At 46.7% G+C, this 22,661-nt stretch overlaps 1 protein-coding gene and 1 long non-coding RNA gene across 2 annotated transcripts; both read right to left on the reverse strand.

Annotated features, from left to right (window-relative positions):
• Nucleotides 1–440: 440 nt before the first annotated feature.
• ZNF862 (zinc finger protein 862) lies at nucleotides 441–4,518 on the reverse strand (the record flags this gene model as incomplete). Its single annotated transcript, XM_081102005.1, has 2 exons — nucleotides 441–613; nucleotides 2,415–4,518. 2 exons carry the CDS (start codon nucleotides 4,516–4,518, stop codon nucleotides 441–443), a joined length of 2,277 nt encoding a protein of 758 aa, XP_080958131.1.
• Nucleotides 4,519–10,510: 5,992 nt separating this feature from the next.
• On the reverse strand, nucleotides 10,511–20,200 carry LOC308526545. The gene is made up of 3 exons (XR_013996559.1): nucleotides 19,992–20,200; nucleotides 14,616–14,720; nucleotides 10,511–12,158 (listed from the first exon to the last, which is right to left on the reverse strand). It is a non-coding gene; the product is annotated as an uncharacterized lncRNA (long non-coding RNA).
• Nucleotides 20,201–22,661: the final 2,461 nt, after the last annotated feature.

A 22,661-nucleotide genomic window follows, 5' to 3' on the forward strand; every position in this document is an offset into this window, starting at 1 on the left:
CCAGTGTCTTCCCCAGGCCCCCGAGGCTGTGGACAGCCCCACTGGAATGCTCCCCAACGTTCCAGGGGGCTGGGGTGCTCCTTTAAGTTCCTACCCCCAGCAGTCTCTCCCACTTCAGAAAAATCCTCTTGCCACCAGCATATGCGGTGAAATCTTTCGCAATGGGATTATTTCCTGAAGCACCTTAACCATGAACTTGAGATAAGAGCCTCGGCATGTCAGTGCTGCCCCTGCTCCATTTAGAGGTGAACAAGCTGTGCACCCCCGATGCCCTGCCTCTCTGGCATGTGGGTGTAACTACCTGGTCACTGCCCACTTCCTGTGCTTAGAGTCCCTACCAAAGGCAGATTCCAGGGCACAGAGCCTGTCAGCACGACCACAAGGGGCAGGGTAGCAGTCTCCAAGGCAATCCTAGGATTCCTGCTCCTGCAGAGCCTGTATCAGGACAGCACAGGGGCCTCCTGACTGGTGTGGGGGTACAGGAGCCTGTCAGGAGGGTCCATGAGGCAGTCGTCAGGATCTCCACCCGTTCCCACAGGATGGATGGGCGGCTTCTGGGTCACAGCCTCCTCCACATGGCGCGCTCCCATCTTCTCCGTCCTGGGCACCGCCCCTCAAGTGGGAGGAAAGAGAAGGCACCATCAGACTTGGGGAAAACACAGTACATGAGGATCCCCTTCCCACTGCCAACTGCACCCCAAGGTATATCCAGTGGAAAAATACGGTGGCAGCACAGACCGGAGACATGACTAGGGCTGCAAGCTGGTCTATGCCCACGCTGGGACACAGGACCTCCCCTAGGGGCTGTTTGTCCCTTGAAGTCTGAAGATAGCTGGTTGCTACAACCAGGAGGGCACTACGGGTATCCAGTGGGTATGTAACGGGTAAAGGCGAAGGATGCTGCTGAAGACCCACCACCACAGGACGGACCCTCACAAAGATCTATTTGGCCTCAAATGTCAACAGTGCTGAGGCTGAGAAAGCCCGCTGGGAAGGCTTTATCATATAACATCTGGTAGGGTTCGCTATTTGCTTCAGATGTGCAAATCCCTGTGTCCCCAGGAGAACCACCTGCAGAAGAGCACAGCTGGGAGCATCTCTGTTTCCTCCCCTACAGTGGGGGGACATGACAACAAATGCTGGGATGAAGGACTCCCCTCCACCCAGCTACAGGTCAGGGCCACCCTGCTTCCTACGGAGCCTCTGTCAACCCTGAGACCCAGTCCACTGCTGCCGACTACAGATGCAGAGGTGAGAAATGAGAGCAGAAGCCCTGGCTGGTGTTTCTCAGTGCTTAGAGCATCAGCCCATGCACAAAAGGGTCACGGGTTCAATTCCCGGTCAAGGGCATGTACGGGGTTCCAAGTTTGATCCAGCCAGGCGTGTGTGTGAGGAAACCAATGAATGTGCCTCTCTCACATTGATGTTTCTCGCTCTTTCTATCCCCATCCCTCCCTTCCATTCTTTCTAAAATATTAGTGGGAAAAATATCCTCAGGTGAGAATTAACATACACTGAGAGAGAGAGAGAGAGAGAGAGAGAGAAAGAGAGAGAGGGGGAGGGAGGGAGGCAGGGAGGCAGGGAGGGAGGGAGGAAGGAAGGAAGGAAGGAAGGAAGGAAGCAGGAGACCAGCTGGAAGAGCCATCAAGAGACCAATCACAGCTCTTTCTCTGTTAAATAAACCATGAGGCGCCTAGGGAACCTCTGTAACTATCATGTTTACTTTGGTTTTCAGTGACCACTTGCAAAGAAAACAATTTCTTGCTTCAGACTTCCAGTAAGCTGCCTCCCATATAATGTAACATCCCCCTCAGGCCTTGTCCCTGGACCGGCCTCCAGGCCAGTAGGCAGTGCCCTCAGGACTGCCCCCCTGCCTGGACCACACCCCCACCTCCTTCACCAGCACCTTCTCCACGGCCTCTGACCTGCACTGACCTCCTCTCCAACCTTCCAACTCTGCATAGCCCATTCAGAATGTGGTGTTGCTGCCCCAACTGGTCCAGTCATCTGGTTATTCCAAATAGTTGGCACTGCTTGCTGGTCACTGTTCTAAGCACTTGACATGTATTAATTCACTTTACTGATGAAAACCAAAGCACAGAGTGATTAACTTGCCCAAAGTCACACACTAGTTAGCGGGCCGGAAGTTCGTGCTCTCAGCACTGTATTTGTGCTTACAGTGAGTGCCAGTTGCCTCTCTAGCTGGATCACAAGCGCCTGGAGGGCAGGGGTCAGATCCCAGGCAGCCACTGGTTAGTGAATGGTGGGGCACACTACAGAAGCTCACCAATACCTCAGGCCAAGCCCCTTGTGATGGCTGATTTTATCAGATGCTCCTGCTCACACGGGACTGGGAAGATGAGATTCCCTTCCACCGTGTTTCCCCATCCAGGAACTCTACCATGTAGACTTACTTGCATCGGAATGGGGTGGCACCGGGGCACAGGCGTCGACGTGGCTGAAGCGCCGGCCCGAGGAGGTTAGGTACCAGTGCTGGATGGCGGGCTGCGGGTCATACTGGGTGACTGCCACACCATTCACTGCTGTCATCATGAGCATGTTGATCACCTCATTGGAGAGCTTGGTCCTCTCTTCGGTCCTGATCCGGTTCATGGCATTGAATCCACGCTCACAGCAGGAGGTGGAGACGGGCACACAGACCACCGCTGCCACCAGCCTGCTCAGCAAGGGGAAGCGGCAGTGCTGGGCCAGGGCGCTCTTACACAGCATGGAGAGCGGCAGGTTCCTGGCCGTGGCTTTCAGGCCCAGCCACTCCTCCAGGAGGGCTTGCTCGCTGTACCCTGGGGGCATTGAGAGCTCAAAGTACCTGGCAAGGGCAAGGATATCATCATTCCCAAAACTGGCCAGTTCAGTGCCACTTGGCCAGGTCATGGTGTCAAACACCTCCATGTTTTTGAGTTGTGGGGGACGGTGTGTGTCAAACCTCTGCTGGAGGTACTCAGTCCCCGTCAGGATCACTCTCTCCCTGTCTGCCCGGAAACGCTGCTCTGCCATCTCCGTTCTGTCTAAGGAAATGCCATGCAGCTGCCCATCCTGGAAGCTGGCATTGAACTCTTCCTCTCTGGGCCCCGCCTGGTGACGGAGGGTCTCCAGAGCGACATAGGCCCGTCCCAGCGTGGAGTTCACCTCCGTAATCAACACCACTTCTTTCCGGCACACTTCCGACAACGGCCTGTAAATGCTCAGGAAGTCAAGCAGGAAGTGGCAGAACTTGATGAAATGGAAGTTCTTCGTGAGCTTCAGCATGCCTTTGGCCCTGTGCCCAATCTGGCCCCCCGCCTCTGCCACACTCTGGAGGTGCTGCGCCAGGGCAGGCCAGCTCAAGATGAGCACGGTCAGTGTGCGCCTCCTACTGGCCACCCACTTGACTGCATTCAAGTCCTTGAGGCGGGTGATTTCCTGCTCCAGTGCCGCAGAGCCTTGCTGCAGCTCTGCCAGCCTTTTGTTCGAGGACTGGTAAAACTTGAAGATGGTTCGAATGTGCCGGTCACACTTCTTCACCAGATCAATGCCCCCACAGGCATCCACCACAGCCAGGGGCAGCCGGTGGGCCACACAGTGGACAGGCAGCAGCTGGGGGATGACCTCCTGGAACTTTCCCACAAGGCCTCCTCTGTGGCCCAGCATGGTTGAGCCATCGGTTCCCAGACCCACGACCCAACCAGGCTTCCGGAAGGGGATGTCCAGCTCATCCAGTGCAGAGACAATGGTCTCGAAGTACCCATCCACTGTCTCACTGTAGAGCGGGGCCAGCGTGATGTAAGACTCTTTCACCTCCATCCCCTTCAAGTAGCGGATGTAAATGCCCACACAGGCCTGGTCTGAGGAGGTGGTGGAGCTGTCCAACAGCACGCTCACGCAGGGGGAGTTCCGGACGTCCTCGAGGATCCCCTGCTTCAGAGTCTCAGAGATGTATTTGATGAACTGGGTGCACGCAGTGCGGTTCCGGTACTTGCTCAAAATCGTGGTCCCTGTGCTTTGGAGGAGCTGCAGGACCTTCTCAAAGTCATTCAGTGGCCTCGAGTGGTAGGCGATGGAGTAGGCCGCACTGAAGAAGTGCTCCATGTTGGCCATCAGGTCACTGGAGATCTCTGGGACTAGGGCAGCCTGAGGGGTGTCCTCTTGGATTTTAACAGTGTTGACGCAGAGCTTGTGTGCTTTGCTGACTTCATGGTATTTTAAAGTCTCCACTTTAAATGGCCCCATGTAACCTTGGACTAACCGCGATGACCTGTCGTGGAGATTCGGTTTTTCTTTGCAAGCTGAGCAGAAGAGCTTGGTCTCTTCTGAGTCAATGACTAACCATGGGAACTGCCCAAACCACGACCTCTGAATGGAGCGGGGTCTGTAAGTCCTCTTGATTTTCCTAGGCCCATCTGCTTCCACGTCACAAAGGCTGGACCTGCAGTAGGAGGCACATGTCTCCACGGGAGGAGCTAGAAGCAACGCAGATTCCACAGCCGAGGCCTGCGTGTCTGCCTCTCCGGCAGCCACCATCTTCTTTTTCCCTTGGGAGCAAATCAAACTGCTTGATTTTGCTGCCCAGAACTCTGCAGACTCCCATCAGCTAAGACCCCCAATGTAATACGTATCCTGATGCAAAGCAGAAAGGATGAATGTGGTCCACCTTTCTAGAGAGCATCACTGACTTCCCCATTATTATCTATGGAAGTCAAGAATTGTTTGCTAATCCCTGTGGGCTCTTTGGCCAGCTTCCCCCTCTCTATCCACACAGTGACCCAGGATCATGTGACATCAGCTACTAATAAGCTTAGTTGACCACCTTGGCCATAGATGCTATTGGATAAACAGGTGGCTTTAATCCTCTTCTGAGGCATCACAAAGAAATGAGGTTAAACATCCATAAGTCCTTATGAGCCTTTGAAAGAAGGGAGGCACAGAAGTATAAACAGGAGCTACTAGCCAACAAGTTACTGCTGGAGATATGCAAAAAACTAACTCCCACAGGCCAGCAGTGCTAAAAACCAGAGGAGGAGGGAGAGAGTAGAGGCTCACAGGCCTGTGGGCACATCGTTGATCAGAACCAGCACCTCCCACACCCCTCCTCCCATCAGCTCAACCACAGGTCCCTTTAGCACTTCTGCTCATCAGAGTTCCTTATTATTTCCATACTGTCCTGGTTTCCCAGTTTTCTACGCTCTGAGGGCAGGGTTAATTTCATATTCATCTCTGTCTACCCAGAGTCTGATATAGGGCCTGGTGCACAATAGGCTCAAGTTAAGTATGGCTGAACTAACACTGTGTGACTTGCCACAGCTACCTGGGCCCTTGGGCGTGCCCTCCAGAACTCAGTAGATCAATACTCACCTGGAAAACGACCTTTCCCCCACTTCGTCCCCTTTGGATCCTTGGTCCAGGGTGCAGCTCTATGCTCCAGTTTTGATATCAAGTCTGGTTTGGTAGCCACAGGCCCTATTGCAAGGACAAAGAGTCATACTGACGTCACTGCTATGGACCTTCAAGTCAACTAGCCCACGTGAAGCTATTTGTGGTTCCTGAAATATTCAGGGATGCCTCTGGCTCTATCTCTTAATCGTCTATTCAGCCAGAGGCATGATGGATGCCCATTCATCTAGGGTGCCAATTTATTCTTAAAACCCAAGAGGTACCCAGAGTAGGGTGTATCCATTAGCCAGGATAAATAGCTTCCTTAGATCCATGGGCCACGGGCCAGCCAAATGCATCTAGAGTGGAAAGCATGAAAATAGGAAGAACCATGGGGGATAAAGTAGAAAGAGAGAAGACAAGGATGATAAAGAAAGCCAGCTGAGAAGTGGAAGAGTGCCACCAACTACTGTCCCGTGCACTTGAAAGGCCCCTTAAAAATGTCCACCACCTGCCATGAAACCCGAAATCTGACTAGAAGAGGTTCATGTCTTTGGGTTAAACACTGCCCTTTATTTAAAACGTGAATATCCCTCAAGGGTATACAAAGAACTCACTTTCTTGATTTAAAATAAAATCCCTTAGTGTCCACTTACGTGCTTCTGTACGTGACTATGTGAATGTGCGTATACACTTTCTTTGGAAGGACATACAGACAACTGATGACTGTGGGGCTACTGGGGAGGAGCAAAAGACGAGGTCACGGGAGATTACTTTCACTAATCAACTTTTAGGTGACTGAATGTATGTATAAAGATCAAAATCAGAAAATAGAACATGGATATACTACTACTATCTAATCCACAGTCCACAGCTACGTTTCTTCAATTGTCTCGAAATGTCCTGTGTAGCTATCTATACGTCTATCTTTCCCAGGCCAGCACCTAATCCAGGATCATAAGCTACACTTAGTTGGCATGTATCTTAGGTCCCATTTGTCAGCCCTTCTTTGTCTTTAGTTATCAAGGCATTCTTTTCTTTTTCTTTTTTCTTTTCACTGTGGTAAAATATATGTAACATAAAATTGACCATTTTAACTATTTTAAGTGTTCAGTGCAGAGATATTAAATGTATTCATAATGTTGTACAACCATCATCACCATCCATCTCCAGAACTCTTCATCTTATAAAACTGAAACTCTATACCACTAAATAATAACATCCCTATCTCCCAAACCAAGAACCCCGTATCCATCATTCTACTTTCTGTCTCTATGATTTTCAATACTCTAAGTACCTCAGCTACAGGTAATCAAGCAATATCCATCTTTTTGAGACTACCTTATTTCAACTAGCATACTAGTAATGTCCTTAGGGTTCAGCCACATTGTAGCATACTACAGAATTTCCTTCCTTTTTAAGGCTAAAATAATAGTCCATTGTATGGATAGACCACATTATGCTTATCTGTTCATCCGCTGACGGGAACTTAGGTTGCTTACATGTTTTAGCTATTGTGAATAACAGTGTTATGAACGTTGCTGCACAAATATTATCTTCAACAACCTGTTTTCAATCCCAGAAGTAGAAATGTTGTATCATGTGGTAATTCTATTTTTAATTGTTTTAGGAACTCCCCACTGTTTTCCAAATGACTGTACCACTTTACACCCCCACCAACAGTGCACAAGGGTTCTAATTTCTCCACATCCTCACCAACACTTGCGGTTGTTGTTTTTTTTTTTTTGGCTAGTAGCTATCCTGGTGGGTGTGAGGTGGTATCTCAATACAGTAGTTTTCATTTGCATTTCCCTAGTGATCAGTGATGTGGAGCGTTTTTCATGTGCTTATTGGCCATTTGTATATCTTCTTTGGAGAAATGTCTATTCAAGTCCTTTGTTCATTTTTTAAAAATTAGGTTATTTGGCTTTTTGTTGCTGAGTTTTAAGAGCTATCTATATATTCTGGATATTAATTCCTTATGAGATGTATGATTTGCAAATATTTCCTCCCACTCTGAGTTACCTTTTTACTCTGTTGACGGTATCTCTCAATGCACAAAAATGTTAAATTTCATGAAGTCCAATTTATCTACTTTTTCTTTTGTTACTTGTGCTTTGCCATCATATCCAAGAAATCACTGCCAAATACAATGTCATGAAGCATCTGTCCTGTGTTTTCTTCTGAGAGGTTTTTATGTCATACATTTAGGCCTTTGATACATTTTGGCTTAATTTTTATATGGTTTAGATAAGGATTGAATTTCATTCTTTTGCATGTGGATGTCCATTTTTCCCAGGACCAACTGCTGAAAAGACTATCCTTTCCCCATTGGTCTTGGCACCTTTGTCAAAAATCATCTGACCATATACATGAGGTTCTATTTCTTGGTTCTCTGTTCTATTCCATTGGTCTATAGTCTGTCTTTATGTCAGTACCACACCACTCTGAGTACTGTAGCTTTGTGGTAAGTTCTAAATTCAGGAAGCGAGTCCCTCAGCATTGTTCTTTTTGGCCTACCATGTGGTCTGTCCTGGAAAATGTTCCACGTGTACGTAAGGATGTGTTTGCTGTTGTTGGGTAGAGTGCTCTGTATATATCTGTTAGACTAGCTGATTTATTGTGTTACATCCTCTATTCCCTAATTTATCTGTCTGGTTGTTCCATCCATTATTGTGAGAGGGGCACTAAAGTCTCCAGCAATTACTGTAGAACTTTCTATTTCTTTCTTCAATTCTGTATTTTGTTTCATATATTTTGATAGTCTGTCATTAGGCACATAGCAGTTTCTAATTGTTATATCTTCTTGCTGTGTTAAACTTTTTATTAACATATAATGTTATTCTTTGTCTTTGGCAACCTTTTTTAATTTAAAGTCTATATTGTCTGGTATTAGTAGAGCCATGCCTGCCTTTTTTTGATTACTATTTGTATGGAATTATCTTTATCCATCAGCTAACTTTCAATCTATTTGTGTCTTTGGATATAACGTGAATCTCTTGTAGATGGCATATAGTTGGAATATGCATTTTCATCCATTCTACCAATCTCTGTCTTTTGATTAGAGAATTTGATCCACTTTTACTTTTAAAGTGATTACTGATAAGGAAGAACTTGCTTCTGTCATTTTGCTATTTGTTTTCTCTATGCCTTATAGTTATTTTGTCCCTTATTTCCAGGATTACTGTCTTCTTTTGTGTTCAGTTGACTTTTTGTAGTGAAATGTTTAAATTCCTTTCTCATTTCCTTTTGTGTATATTTTATAACTATTTTCTTTTGGTTACTCTGGGGATTCCATTTAACATCCTAAACTTGTAACATTCCAATTTGAATTTATACCAGCTTAACTTCAAATAGCACACAAAAATGCTGTTCCTTTACAGCTTCATCTCCTTTACCCCTATTGACTATTGATTATATCTATGTACACTGTATGCCCAAAACATAAACTAATGGTGATTTTTAAAGCATCAGTTGCTGCTGGAATTCCTAAGTTATGCTCAGCAGCCTGTTCTGTAAGGCTTCTGTTATTATGTGCTAATAAAAAAAAAAAGAAGTAAAAGCTTTATAACATGAAAAGTTGTCTTTCTGCTTTGATGCATGAGAACCTTGGGTGCTTGACAGAAAAAGAAGAACAGGAAGCAGATGGAGGAGATAATGTTGGGGGAAGGTAAGAAACACTATGACCTTCATCATTCTCGTGCCTAGTCTAGTGGCACCTGGGCCACTTGGCCACCAATCCTTGCTGGCCCCTGGAAAGATAAGGCAGCCTGGGCACAGACGAAGTGGAGGACACAATACACAATACTCTGTTGCCTCCATACCTTTGCTCACGCTGTCCCCTCCCGCTGCCATGTCTAGACGCCCTTCCACCTCCTGTCCAGCTAGTTTTCAACTCAGTTAAAACAATTCGTACTCGGTGAAGACTTTGCTGATCTCTCCCTCTGTTGCCCAGGAAAATTAAGTCACTCTCTTTGGCAGCCCTGGACACTTTCCCTGAACCTCTTTTTTTTTTTAATCCTCACCCAAGGATATTTTTCCATTGATTTTTTGAGAGAGTGGAATGGAGAGGGAAAGACAGAGAGAAATACCGATGTGAGAGAAACGCATTGATTGGCTGCCTCCTTCCCACACCTGACCAGGGCCGGGGCCAGGGAGAAGCCTGCAACCGAGGTACGTGCCCTTGACCGTGCCCTTCGGTCCGCAGGCCGACGCTCTATTCACTGAGCCGAACCGGCCAGGGCCTGAACCTCTTATGGAGCTTAGTTTCTTATTAAAGTATCTGCCTCTCCCCAAAACCTGCCAGCCTCTCGAAAGCAGAGACCTTGCTCAGACCTTGGAAGCAGAATGAGTTCAGGTTCGGCAGACACATAGTGGGTACTCAATAAACGCCTGGTGGAGGACGGGTGATAGCTGGGTGCGGAGGTGATAAAGTACAGTATATCCCAAAGCAAGGCGAGATCTGAGGTGCGGAAGATAGACTCATTCTCTGCCTGTGAGCACGGAAAGGGCGGAAATGGGAAGATGACCACAGCCACAGTGCCCTTGTGGGTTGCTCACATCAGATGATGGTGATGAACAAAGGTCTACATGAATCTTTACCCAGGGAGGCCAGCAGCTCATAATTCATCCGCATCACGTCTCTGTACAGCTCCTTCTGCGGCTGGTCTAGCACGCCCCACTCCTCCCGCGTGAAATACACTGCCACCTCCTCAAACACCACCGGGAGCTCCTACAACAGAGAGCAGCAGTCACGCGGTGCGCCTCTTGCATCAGACACTGGCATGACACTTCCGGGTGCCGCTCAGGGCCTGCGTTTCCTAGGAAGCTCGCCAAGAGGCCAGGTGTGCTCTGAGGAACTAATGTATCCTTCGAACTAAAGCAAATTCATTAGGCCTGGAATTAGTGAATAAGAACCAAATAAGCCTCAGTGGGATCCCAGGGTCTCCTGGGAGGAAATATGAACATGCTGGAAGAATAGGGGTCTTGGTAGAGCCTTATGGCTGCACCCAGTCTCCTCCAGTCCTGAGGGGTGTCCTTACTCAGCCGTGACTACTAAGGTGGCCTCTGCTTCTAGGAGCACCTGCTGGAATTTCCCACAGGGGTGGAAAGGAAGGAGTAAAAAGCAACGAGAGATGCGACTAGGTTTACACATGCTTTACTGCTACAGGAATTCAGATTATAAGAGGTTTGGCCTGTTTATTAGCTTCTAATCTAAAAACTAGAAGGAACATGAATGTGAAGAGAAATAAGCCTTGACACTTTTCTGGATTCTGGAAAAATTCGAGCTTACGAACTTTAGCTGCGCCCTTCCGATGTTAGATAAGAGGAACGTCTGAGCTGTGCTCCTTGGTATACGAGAGGGGGCGCTCAAACAGATCTGTAGCAAAGTCCTACTTGTACGGAACAGTGAAAAATGGGGAGGGTTCTAGTTACTCAAAGATTCCAGTTAACAGTTTTCTCACAGGCCAACCTTCCAAAGAATTAGAAAACTACAAAATAAACCAAGAATTAGAGTCTTCTAGGACCCACGAGCGCTGCAGGGAGTGGGAGGAAAACACTGCGCTGGCGGCAAGGCCTGGGGGGAGGTCAACACCATGAGAGCCCTCGGACTCTGGACATGTCACTCCCAACGATGCGTCCAACCAGGCTGCTCCCCCAGCCTCAGAGCAGCACTGAAATCACTACACGAAAGAACGTGTGTGAAGAGACGTGGCAGTGTTTACAAGTGCTCCATGATTCCGCAGTCCAAGTTGAAAAGGAAATGTGAATTTGATGATTTACTAGTAAGCATGCTGCAGTTGTTCTGTGGTTGTTTTGGATTCTGGATAAAGATTACTATTCTGAGTCTAGGTGCTTCCCTGCTATCAGAAGTTAGAATGTTCTGTCCCACTAATTATGTTTTGTCATCTGCAAAAAGGAGATGATAATAATAGGGCTGTAGTCTTAAATAAATGAGAGTTCATGGAGAGCACTTAAAACAATGTCTAAGACATGACAAGCATCTTAGCTTATGGTAACATTAGTAGCAGGTAAGCTCATAATTTCTTCATCATCATCACACAATGTATGTTGTTCTCAGTATGGAATCCTCCCCTGGAGATGCAGCAACCATTATGAACATATTACCTGGCTGCAGGATTCAGCAGAGTCATTACGCACAATGTTAGTGTTTGAGGAGCTGCTGACGTCACTGGCGGTTTCTTTATGCCTCACATGGGAAATGCAGTCTACATACAATGCAGGAAGTGCTCCATTCCCCACAGGTTCCTCCCGTTCAGCTTGAGAGCTGGGCAGGAGCTGGGCTATATCACCATAGGCTCCCAGAGGCACCGGGGGCTGCAGAATGGGATAATCTGGGCTGGCATCTCGGATGTTCCGGAAACGGGCTGCCCAGATGGGGTCCTGTGTTGCCAAAGCACTGATGCAGAACAGGTGAGCTTTGCTCTTGGCATGATATTTGAGAGTCTCCACCTTGAACGGTCCTGTGTAGCCTTCTATCAGTCGGGACCGTCTGTCTTTGGCGGAGGGGTGTTCTCGGCAAGCGGAGCAAAAGAGAGCCGTCTTCTCCTCATTCATGACCAGCCATGGGAACTGTGCAAACCAGGACTTCTGGATGGACCGGGGTTTCAAGGGCTTTTTGCATTTTCCTGCACAGCCTTCCTTGATGGTGCCACTCTCTGCTCTGAAATGGGAAAGACAGGCTTTCGTCTGAGGGGGGAGGTCCGGTCCAGCTTCCCTGGCTGGCCCATGCATGTCCACTTCCTCCATGCAGCCCATCTTGTTTTTTCCTTTAGATAAAAGAGACAAAGGGAATTGCCCTCAAGTCCTAGAGTCAGAGCCACTGCCAATCATAGACACATCAATTACGAAAGCTGGAGATCACACACACCAAAGTGACAGCCTCTCCCGCATTCTCTTCCTTCAGTCCCCCAGCTCCCAGGCCCACCTTACTGCCTCCAGGAGGAAATAGGTGGGTTTAAGCAGACGTTTTTTGTTGTGTGTGTGTGTGTGTGTGTGTGTGTGTGTTTTTAATTTAAAGGATAGACACATCTGGCCAAAAGGAGATTGGTGCAATTTGATCTCTGCAACCCGAGACAGTGGCACAATCTTCAGGACTTCAAATTTATTTATAGATAAGAAACTGAACTAATAGAACATAGGGTCAAAACAGAGATTTGAAGCCAAATATAGCTGTATCTCAGACACAGTGCGGGTTCGGTTCCAGACCACCACAAGAAAGTGAATATCGCAATAAAGTGAGTCACAGAAATTTTTTTATTTCCTAGTGCATATAAAAGTTATGTTTATACTATAATCTATTAAATGTGCAATAGCATTATGTCTAAAAAATGTATGTACCTTAATTAAAGAATACTTTATTGCTTAAAAAAAGCCAATCATCGCCCAGCCGGCTTGGCTCAGTGGTTGAGCATTGACCTATGAACCGGCAGGTCACGGTTCGATTCCCGGTCAGGGCACATGCCCAGGTTGGGGGCTTGATCCCCAGTGTGGGGGTGTGCATGAGGCAGCCGATCAATGATTCTCTCTGATCATTGATATTTCTCTCTCTCCCTCTCCCTTCTTCTCTGAAATAAATAAAAATAAAAATAAATAAAAAGCCAACCATCACCTGAGCCTGTTGGAAAAATGGCGCTAATAGATTTGCTTAATGCAGGACTGCTATAAGCCTTCAATTTATTTAAAAAAAGAAAAAAAAGCAGCATCTGTGAAGTGCAAGAGAGCAAGGTTTGCCTGTGCTGCGACTCCATACTCAGCAGGAGTCCCCGCCACAGTATTCTCTGACAGACAGGCATCAAGACAGCTTTGGTCCCAGAGTTTCCTTAAGCTGCTATCCATCTTTCTATAACTTCCACCTTGGGGGGCTGCTTCAGCCCCTCGAGAGAAGCAAAGTCCATTCCTCTGTTACACCACAACCCTTCAAAGAGGTGGAAACCCTCATAACCTCACTAAGATTTTCCTTCTTCAAGTTTCTCTATTCGCTCCTTAGTTGAAATGCAGCTTAGACAACTCAAACTCCTCTGGAGACGTTTTTTTTTTATGCATCGATGTAAGTTCTGATGCCCAGGGCCAAGAACCTGAGAGACCAGTCTATAGAACTGCGCTAACCCAGGAGTACAAAACTCCGAGTAAGAGTCAAGCATGGAAGGACAAAACGAATAGTATCAAGAAGTCTAGGGCTTGCCCTGACTGGTGTTGCTCAGTAGTTAGAGCGCCAGCCCAAGCACAAAGGGTCTTGCGTTCAATTCCAGGTCAGGGGCACACACCTCGGTAGCAGGTTCAATCCCTGGCTTGGGTCGGGGCACACGCAGGAGGCAACCAAGTGATGTGTCTCTCTCACATCAATGTTTCTCTCTCTCCCCCTCCCACCCTCCCTTCCACTCTCTCTAAAAGTCAACAGAAAAAATATCCTCAAGTGAGGATTTAAAAAAAAAAAAAGAAGCCTAGGGCTCCTGTGGTCCATCTGAGAAAGATCATGAGGGAGAGCAAACTTCTGTGATTCAATTCACAGAGGAACTTGTTCCCACCCCCTTTTCCTCCCTCAGGAGGGGCTGGGTTAACTCAGTCTCTTACACAGTGACAGGTTACCATATGGCCCGGCTCTGCTTGAACCAAGCCAATCCCTGGACAGGACAGGTTTATCAAAGGAGGGAAACATAGCTAAATCCTTAGAACTTAGTAAATGACTATTCATCCATCCATCCATCCATCCATCCATCCATCCATCCATTATTCAGTGATTATCTATTGTGCAACTACCATGTGCCAGGCATTGTTCTTGGCACTGGGAATACAGTAGTAAAGAAGAGCAAGTCGCCTTAACCGGTTTGGCTCAGTGGTTAGAGCGTCGGCCTGCGGACTGAAGGGTCCCAGATTCGATTCCGGTCAAGGGCATGTACCTTGGTTGTGGGCACATCCCCAGTAGGGGGTGTGCAGGAGGCAGCTGATTGATGTTTCTCTCTCATCAATGTTTCTAACTCTCTATCCCTCTCCCTTCCTCTCTGTAAAAAATCAATAAAACATATTTTAAAAAAAAATAAGAAGAGCAAGTCATGCCTTCATGGCATTTATGCCAGGGGACATGTGCATATTTTAGTTATGGTGAAGATGGGGTGGGGTGGGGGAACATTCATGGGTAAGTTGGTAGAGAACAGGGAGAAGCAGAGGATGAGACAGGAGTCCTCTCTCCAGCTAAGCCCCTGCCCCCGGTGCAGGTCCACACTCACCTGGGTGGTGGCTCAGGAGATGCCTCTGGCCCTGGACATTGCCTTGCCATGGTTCGGACCCTTGCTCAAACTCACAGAACAGCTCTGGGTTGGCAATAGTTGGTCCTGAGTCAGGAAGAGAGAGAGAGAAGCATGAGATCTTGGATCTAGATCACAACACTAAGAAAAGATCCGTCTGTGACATCCTCTCAGCATTGTAGGATAACTGGTTAAGGAGGCAAATATAAATCTCAATATTTTAGCATAATGGTTTAGAAATGCCGGTATCCATGAGGCCCCTAAAAGAAAGGGACCAGTGAAAGCAATGAGGGGCACAGCAAGGTATGAAAACTATTGGTTCAGAACAGAGGCTCAAACTCGAAGGCTGAGGAGGAGCAGAGCGATCACACAACTGAGAAAACTGGCCAACCGTGTACCGGGCGGGACAGCTGCTCCTCCACTCCGGGCGGAGGCCACCAGGCGGGCGCAGGGCCGGCGCTGCCTGACGATCCCATTTTTCAAGAGAAGCCAGAAATCCATAGTTTTATGTGAAAACTCCCAATGGTTAAATACTGATAACTGATATAGTATTTTTTTAAGAAGCCAAACAAAAGTGTTGAAAGCAAAAAAATAAAATAATCTGCCGAAACCGGTTCGGCTCAGTGGATAGAGCGTCGGCTTGCGGACTGGGGGGTCCAGGTTCGATTCCAGTCAAGGGCATGTACCTGGGTGGCGTGCACATCCCCAGTGGGAGGTGTGCAGGAGGCAGCTAATCGGTGTTTCTCTCTCATCGATGTTTCTAACTCTCTATCTCTCTCCCTTCCTCTCTGTAAAAAATCAATAGAATATATTAAAAATAAATAAATAAATAAATAAATAAATAAAAATAAAATAAAATAATCTGCAAGCCTAATCTGGCCCATGAGCTACTACTTTGCCACTTCTGGTTTAGAAGAATTAGTGGTTTTCAAGTGTTTTAGCACAGGAAGAAGACCCAACCCAGCAACAATCCCCCACCCACAGAGAGCGAAGACTGTCATTCTCATAACTCTTAGACACAGACCAAGATGAAAAGAAGAAAGGACAGGCATGACAGATGGCCATCAAACTGAAATCAGAAAATAGTATCTATGCAAGCACACACCTGAACTACAACTGCCGCTGTCCATGGTACACAGAGTCTACCCATAGAAGCAGAGAAAGGACATTCAGAAAACAGAAAGATAACCACATGGGCACAAAATTTTAAGCTGTTTTATCTTATTCAACCTCTATGACAATCCTATGAAGAGGGAAGTCAAGGCTGAAAAAGGTCACACCAGTGTCATATGGTAGAGCTGGGACTGAGAACAGATTTCCACACTCCAGGTCTGACACTCTTTCTACCTCGTGTCCTGTGGGCAACAGAATTCACCTTGCAGTCCAACATAACACAGGTAGGGCTTCCCATCTGGCAACTTGGGATATCCTGAGGCATCATGGCATAGCCCAATTCTTCCCAATTCTCTTGGCCAATTTAAAGAAAGGGTAGTGAGTGATCATGACCAGGTAGAAAAGGTAAGTTAGGTAAGTGAGAAAAGGGACTGAGCAGATATAAACAGTAAAAAGATGCCTGGAAAAAAATGGTAGGATTCCATAAAATTCTCAAGTATGCCACAGTCGGATGCACTTGGGAATGCCAATCCAGACTCACTCAGGTGGGGGGAAGTGAACCCACACCCTGGGGTGCCACCAGCCTGTCAGAACCACAGATCTCCTTCTGCTGCTGACTCAGCAGCATCCATTCCTCCTGAAGCAAGTACAAATGATGTCATCAAATGTCACAGGAGCCTGAAAGGAAAAATTATACCAGCTAAGAACCAACTTCATCCTTAGATCAGTCTTTCATACCTGTGTTCATGATTACCTAAGGTCATCTCCTACTCTGGGAGTGTAACAGATTGGAGGAGGGGGCACTGTCAATCAACATATAAGACTACATCCCATGTCTCACCACCTGGGTTCAAATCACAACGTCAGTGAGGCTCAGTCCTCTAGGAAAGGCAATGCACTGAAACAAAAGAACCATAAAGAAGGCTGAATCGGTAATTCCATAATCCCTTCCCTGCCTGTTCTTCAATGGCTTCCCACGGGAGCCATTAGTTCTCAGCCTCAGCAACAACCCAGGGCACATTCTATTTAAAAGTTTATTTATTTTTACTTATTGATTTGAGAGAGATGAGGAAGAGGAAGAGAGAGAGAGAGAGAGAGAGAGATCAATTTTGTTGTTCCAATTATTTATGCATTCATTGGTTGATTCTTATATGTACCCTGACCGGGAATTGAACCCACAACCTTAGCGTATCCGGATGATGCTCTAACCAACTGAGCTACCAGGGCCTCAGGGCACATTCTTTTGCAAAATCTTGAACAATGTAAGCTTCCCTGAGGGAGATGTACCTGAACCTAGAACTAGCTGAAAGTCAAGCAGAATTATGTCTGAATGAAGTTGATGATCAATACAGGAAAAGCTTTGGAGCTGAGAACCACATCCCATCAGCTTATAAAGCAGCTCTGACCCACCAAGAAAAGGCAACAGGGAGTTCAGGCAATGATTTGGGGAATATAAAAGAGCAATAACTGCCCAGCCGGTGTTGCTCAGTGGTTAAGTGTTGACCTATGAACCAGGAGGTCATGGTGTGATTCCCAATCAGGGCGCATGCCCAGTTTGCGGGCTCTATCCCCAGTGGGGGCATGCCAGAGGCAGCTGATCAATGTTCCTCTCTCATCATTGATGTTTCTCTCGCTCTCTCTGAAATCAATAAAAATATTTTTAAAATTTTAAATAAAAGAAAGAGCAATAACTAGCTGATGTAAGAAAATGGAATCCTCACCCAGCAGTGGACAAAATGAGAAACAACTCAAATTATACCACTAATTCCTCAAAAGACTCAGGTTGAGGCAGCACTTCGAACCTCTGGCCTGGGAACAAAGGCAGCGAGGCCACAATTATAAGAATTTTAGGGAAATCTGTTTGCCAACAAATGCCTACTGAGAGTCCCCAACAAGACGCAGTAAGATGACAGAAGCTGACAAAGACCTCCCCTCCTACTACATGCTCAGAGCTTCTAGGTAGAATTTTGTTTTTGCACTGTGGAGTGGTGTTAACTAACAACTGGACTTCCAAATTCTAAGGATAAACTCTAACAGGGCAGACAGAGACCAAAACAGGTTGGGGTAGGAGGTGAGGGGACAGGAGAGGAACTGAGGAAATGGAGGTGAGACATGGAGAAGAAAAATTGACCCCCCCCCCAAAATATATATATTAATAAAAGAGAAAGATGCAAATTAACCATCACTCCACCACACCCACAAGCCATGCCCACAAGCCAATCAGGAGCCAGTATGCAAATTAACCCAACTAAGATGGCGGCGGCCACAGAGCTAAAGCAAGCAGAAGGCTTGCGTTGCCCCCAGTGATGGAGGAAGCCAGCCTTCCCGCCTGCCCTGGCCGGACCTGGGCTCCACTCAAGGCTACAAAGTTTCAATTACAGAAGATAAATAAATCCCAGATACCTGCTTCCAGCCCACCAAAAGAAAAAAGAAAAAAAAAAAAGGAGAGGCTGGGAGCTTGGGTCGCCGGAGGACGTGGCCAGCTTGAAAACGGCCCTCAGCCCCTCACCCAGGCTGGCCATACCCCATGGGGTGAGGGTCCCCAGTGGGGGGCTTGACCAGCCTGTAAACAGCCATCAGCCCCTCACCCAGGCTGGCCAAGCATCCCAGTGGGGACCCCCACCCTGAAGGGGGTGTGATCAGCTGCATACAGCCATCATCTCCTCATCCAGGCTGGCCAGGTACCCAAGCGGGACCCCCACCCTGATCCGGGACACCCTTCAGGGCAAACCAGCCAGCCCCCACCCGTGTGCCAGGCCTCTATCCTATATAGTAAAAGGGTAATATGCAAACTGACCCTAACAGCAGAAGGACTGGGAATGATTGGTCACTATGACACACACTGACCACCAGGGGGCAGACACTCAATGCAGGAGCTGCCCTCTGGTGGTCAGGGCACTCTCACATGGGAGGAGCTCTGCTCAGCCACAAGCCAGGCTGATGGCTGCCAGTATAGCGGTGGTGGTGGGAGCCTCTCCCGCCTCCTCAGGAACGCTAAGGATGTCTGACTGCAGCTTAGGCCTGCTCCCCGCTGGCAAGTGGACATCCCCCAAGGGCTCCTGGGCTGCCAGAGGGATGTCTGACTGCCAGCTTAGGCCCGTTCCCCTGAGGAGGGCTCTAGTATATATATATCATTAATAGCCTCAGAGAGCTAAGATATCGCAGCCATCAGTTATAAAAGAAATAGTCAGAAAAGGAAGTAGTCAGATACATTTGCTCTATTTATCCTTTTAAATTTTATACCATGAACATTTATCACCCAGTCAAAGAAATAAAAAAATAAAATTATCAACAAAAAATAATTCCCCACCCCCAAAGAAAAAGAGCATTTTGGGAAATAGCTTCCTTGGTCTAAGTCCTTCCATTGAGGTGACTCTGAGGGGGGCACATTCATTTCCATTTATAACAAGTTCTAATAGGTTTGTTTAAAATTGCCTTGTAACTTTATACTCAAATTTCAAGCCCATGAAATACCTATTTTAACTTCAAAAGTAGAAGCATCTTGAGAAAAACAATACAGATAACTCTTATCAGTCACTATTGGATTGTATATTTAAAAAATAATTTGAGTATTTTTCTTACGAGTCAATACATGTTCACTGCAGAAAGTTTAAAAATAAGCAGAAAACGTGTTTTAAGGCCACCCACAATCACCTTGGAGCTCTAGCAATCCTGTCAAACCCACAGAACTCTAACTTCAAGCATTTCCCCCCACCTTTCCGCCCAAAGCCTGAAGCCAGCGCATGGAATATGATTTTGAGCAATGCTCAGACTCTCCATTCAGTAGATAGAAGCTGGAAACAGAAGTCGGCAAGAAATATGCCAGATGCTTTCTTTTTCTTTCAGCCCCTCCTTGGGAACGGAGCTGGGCAGGTGCGAGCCCGACCCTGCCTCTGGGGGAGCCCACCCCTTGGCTCCCACTGGCGTCTCATCCCAGGCTGGGCCCCTTGGAAACGACGCACGTCTCCATCATGACACTGAGCGGGTCGCCCCCGCCCCCCGTTCCCCGTCCCCCCACATCCGCCGAGCGGCCCCTGGGCGGGGTGGTTTGGCCGGAGGACAAGGGGCTCGAGCCGCGGTGTCCGCAGATCCCGGCGCAATCCGCCCGGCGGCAGCCGCCAGTGGCGTCAGAAGAGGCGGCGGGCGAGCAGGCGAGTCCTCCCCTGCAAGGCTGGCTCACCGGCGGGGCCTCCGCCCGGGACTCACGGGAGGGGCGGGGCGGCTCTCGGGCCCTTCCAGGCCTACCTTCCCCGACTCCCTGGGTCCCATGGCCCTGCTTTCGGCGGCCGTGCGGACCCCGCCACTGCCTCTGGCGCCTCCTGCCCCGCGGCCACCCAGGGGACAGGGCCCTCCGAGGACGGGGGGCTCTCCCACGTCTGGGGGGCGGCAGCGCCCTGGGACCCTAGCGGCTCATAGATGGGGCCACAGTCGTGCTGAGGGAACCACTTTACGGCAGCTGCTTAGTCCCAGGCGGCGGGGCTCCCGGGATGCGGGGTCCTGATTGGACGCCGAGGAGCTCGCGCTCTGCCCTTCCCGCCTTCCTCCTGCAGACTGGTTACCAGGTAACGTCTCCAAGACGCTCTCTCAACTCCTGCAGTCAGGGCCAGGCACTCGGACTGGGCCATGACAGTTCCTGTTCGTTCACCTGTTTCCCTCGCGTTTGTAGGGCCAATGTCAACCTTGAAGGTCCCAGACTTTAGTCAAGGAGGGCAATGCTTTTTCTGACATTCATTCAAAAAACATCGCTGGTTGCTTACCAGGCACTGTGCAAGGTTTGGGAATACATACTTGAATAAAACAAAACTCACAGTCTACTAGGGAAACAGACTACAAACATAATTACAAAATAAAGAGACAAGTGCAATGAAAAAGGCAAGCTGAAGGCCCTGGCAAAGCCCCTTTGTCACCTTAGAGCAGTGATGGCGAACCTTTTGAGCTCGGCGTGTCAAAATTTTGAAAAACCCTAACTTAACTCTGGTGCCGTGTCACATATAGAAATATTCATAATTTTTTTATATATTTGCAACAATAGTAAAAAAAAAGATTTATATTTTTGATATTTATTTTATATATTTAAATGCCATTTAACAAAGAAAAATCAACCAAAAATATGTATAAAATGAACAAAAACAGAAAAACAATGTACATTTAGGAAAAGTAGTAATAAAAACAATGATAATCAAATGGTATAAAAACTAGAAATTAGTGACTTTTTTGGTGCTGAAGTTTGTCTACTAATTCTTCGATTGCAGGTTCATACTTGGTGCACTTCAAGGCCAAGCAAGCGCCACTAACTTCATCTGTTAGCCAGTTTCTTTTGTTCGTTTTAATATTATTTAATGCTGAGAACAGTCTCACAAAAATATGTTGATGAAAAAATTGTTAGCAAAGCCAGCGCTAGATTTTTTATGTCGCTAAAAGTGTCAGGTACTCTGTTCCAAGCACTCAAAATTTCTTGTTTGTAGTTGCACTCTTCTTCCTTATTCAAACGATTTCGTTCCAGATTTTCAAGTTTCGATCTTAAGTCGACAAACACATGAGTCCAAATGCTACCTTGAAAATCTGCAAGTTGCATCTCTAAATCGTCAATTTGCATCCATTGGAAATCCTTTAATTCCAAAGTACAGTAAACAACGACATCCGGATACTTAATTATTTTAATGGTCTGTTCTAGGCTTCTAAATTGGTCGAATCTTTGGCTGAACTGTGGAAATAACGAGTTTACTATATCCTGGTACATAGTATGGACTCCATTCCACTCGCTGTAGTGGCCTTCTCCAAATACTTTTTTATCCGAGGAAAATACTTATAAGTTTCAGTTTCAATATCTCGCTTGAAAATTTTAAGTTTACTTTCAAAAGATTTGATGTATCCAAACACAACGTCAATACTTTTGCCCAAACCTTGTAATTTTAAGTTCAGTTCATTCATATGAACAGAGAGAGCTGTAAAAAACATCCAATTGCTGACCCACTTATGATCATTGATCTGAGGAAAGTTTGCCAGATCCTTATTCTCAATAAATACCGTAATTTCTTCAAAGCACTCCACAAATCGCTCAAGTACTTTACCTCGGCTCAGCCATCTCACATTATGGAACATCAGTAGTCCACTGTAGGTTGAATCAACTTCCTGTAAAAGTGCAGAAAATTCTCGCTTGTGAAGGGGTCGAGAAGATATAAAATTCACAATTTTTGTTACAACTGACATTAAATCATTCAATTCTGAGAATCCTGATTTGGCACACAACACCTCCTGATGGATAATGCAATGAAAAGGTACAAGTGGATGTCTAATAGCTTCCATAAACAATTTCAGGAATCCCACATTTTTTCCCACCATATTTGGTGCCCATCTGTCGTGACTGACACAATTTTAGAGATATTAATGTTTAGGTCACTGAATGTTTTTATAACAACATTACATATTTCGTTTCCTGATGTACTTTTTGGCACTGATTCTAACTTTATCAACTCTTCTCTCATTGTGAGACCATCAGAATATCTAGTAATAATGGCCAACCGAGCATTTGATGTGACATCAGTAGTTTCATCAAGAGAAATCAAAAAATATTTACAGCTATTTAAGTCTTTTTTTAATTGATGTTGTACATTTTTGTTAAGATATATTATTCTGTCTTTGATAGTATTTCTACTGAGTGGTAACTCAGAAATTCTTTTAATGATATCATCTTTATTTTTCATATCGTGAAGTAGAGCTGGTGCACATCTTAGAAATGTTTCCTTAATAAATTCTCTGTCACTGAAGGCTTTTCCATGCTGAGCTATGGAGTGAGCAATACAGTAACTTGCTGATGTTAAATTTGTAGAGCATCTTACAAATTTAATGATGGAATTTGATTGACTTTTATAGAGGTGTAGCTGCCTCGAACTGTATTCCTTCCTTTCATCGATA

Source organism: Myotis nattereri (genome assembly GCF_964212035.1).
Source record: "Myotis nattereri genome assembly, chromosome: 11".
Classification (NCBI taxonomy): Eukaryota; Metazoa; Chordata; class Mammalia; order Chiroptera; family Vespertilionidae; genus Myotis; species Myotis nattereri.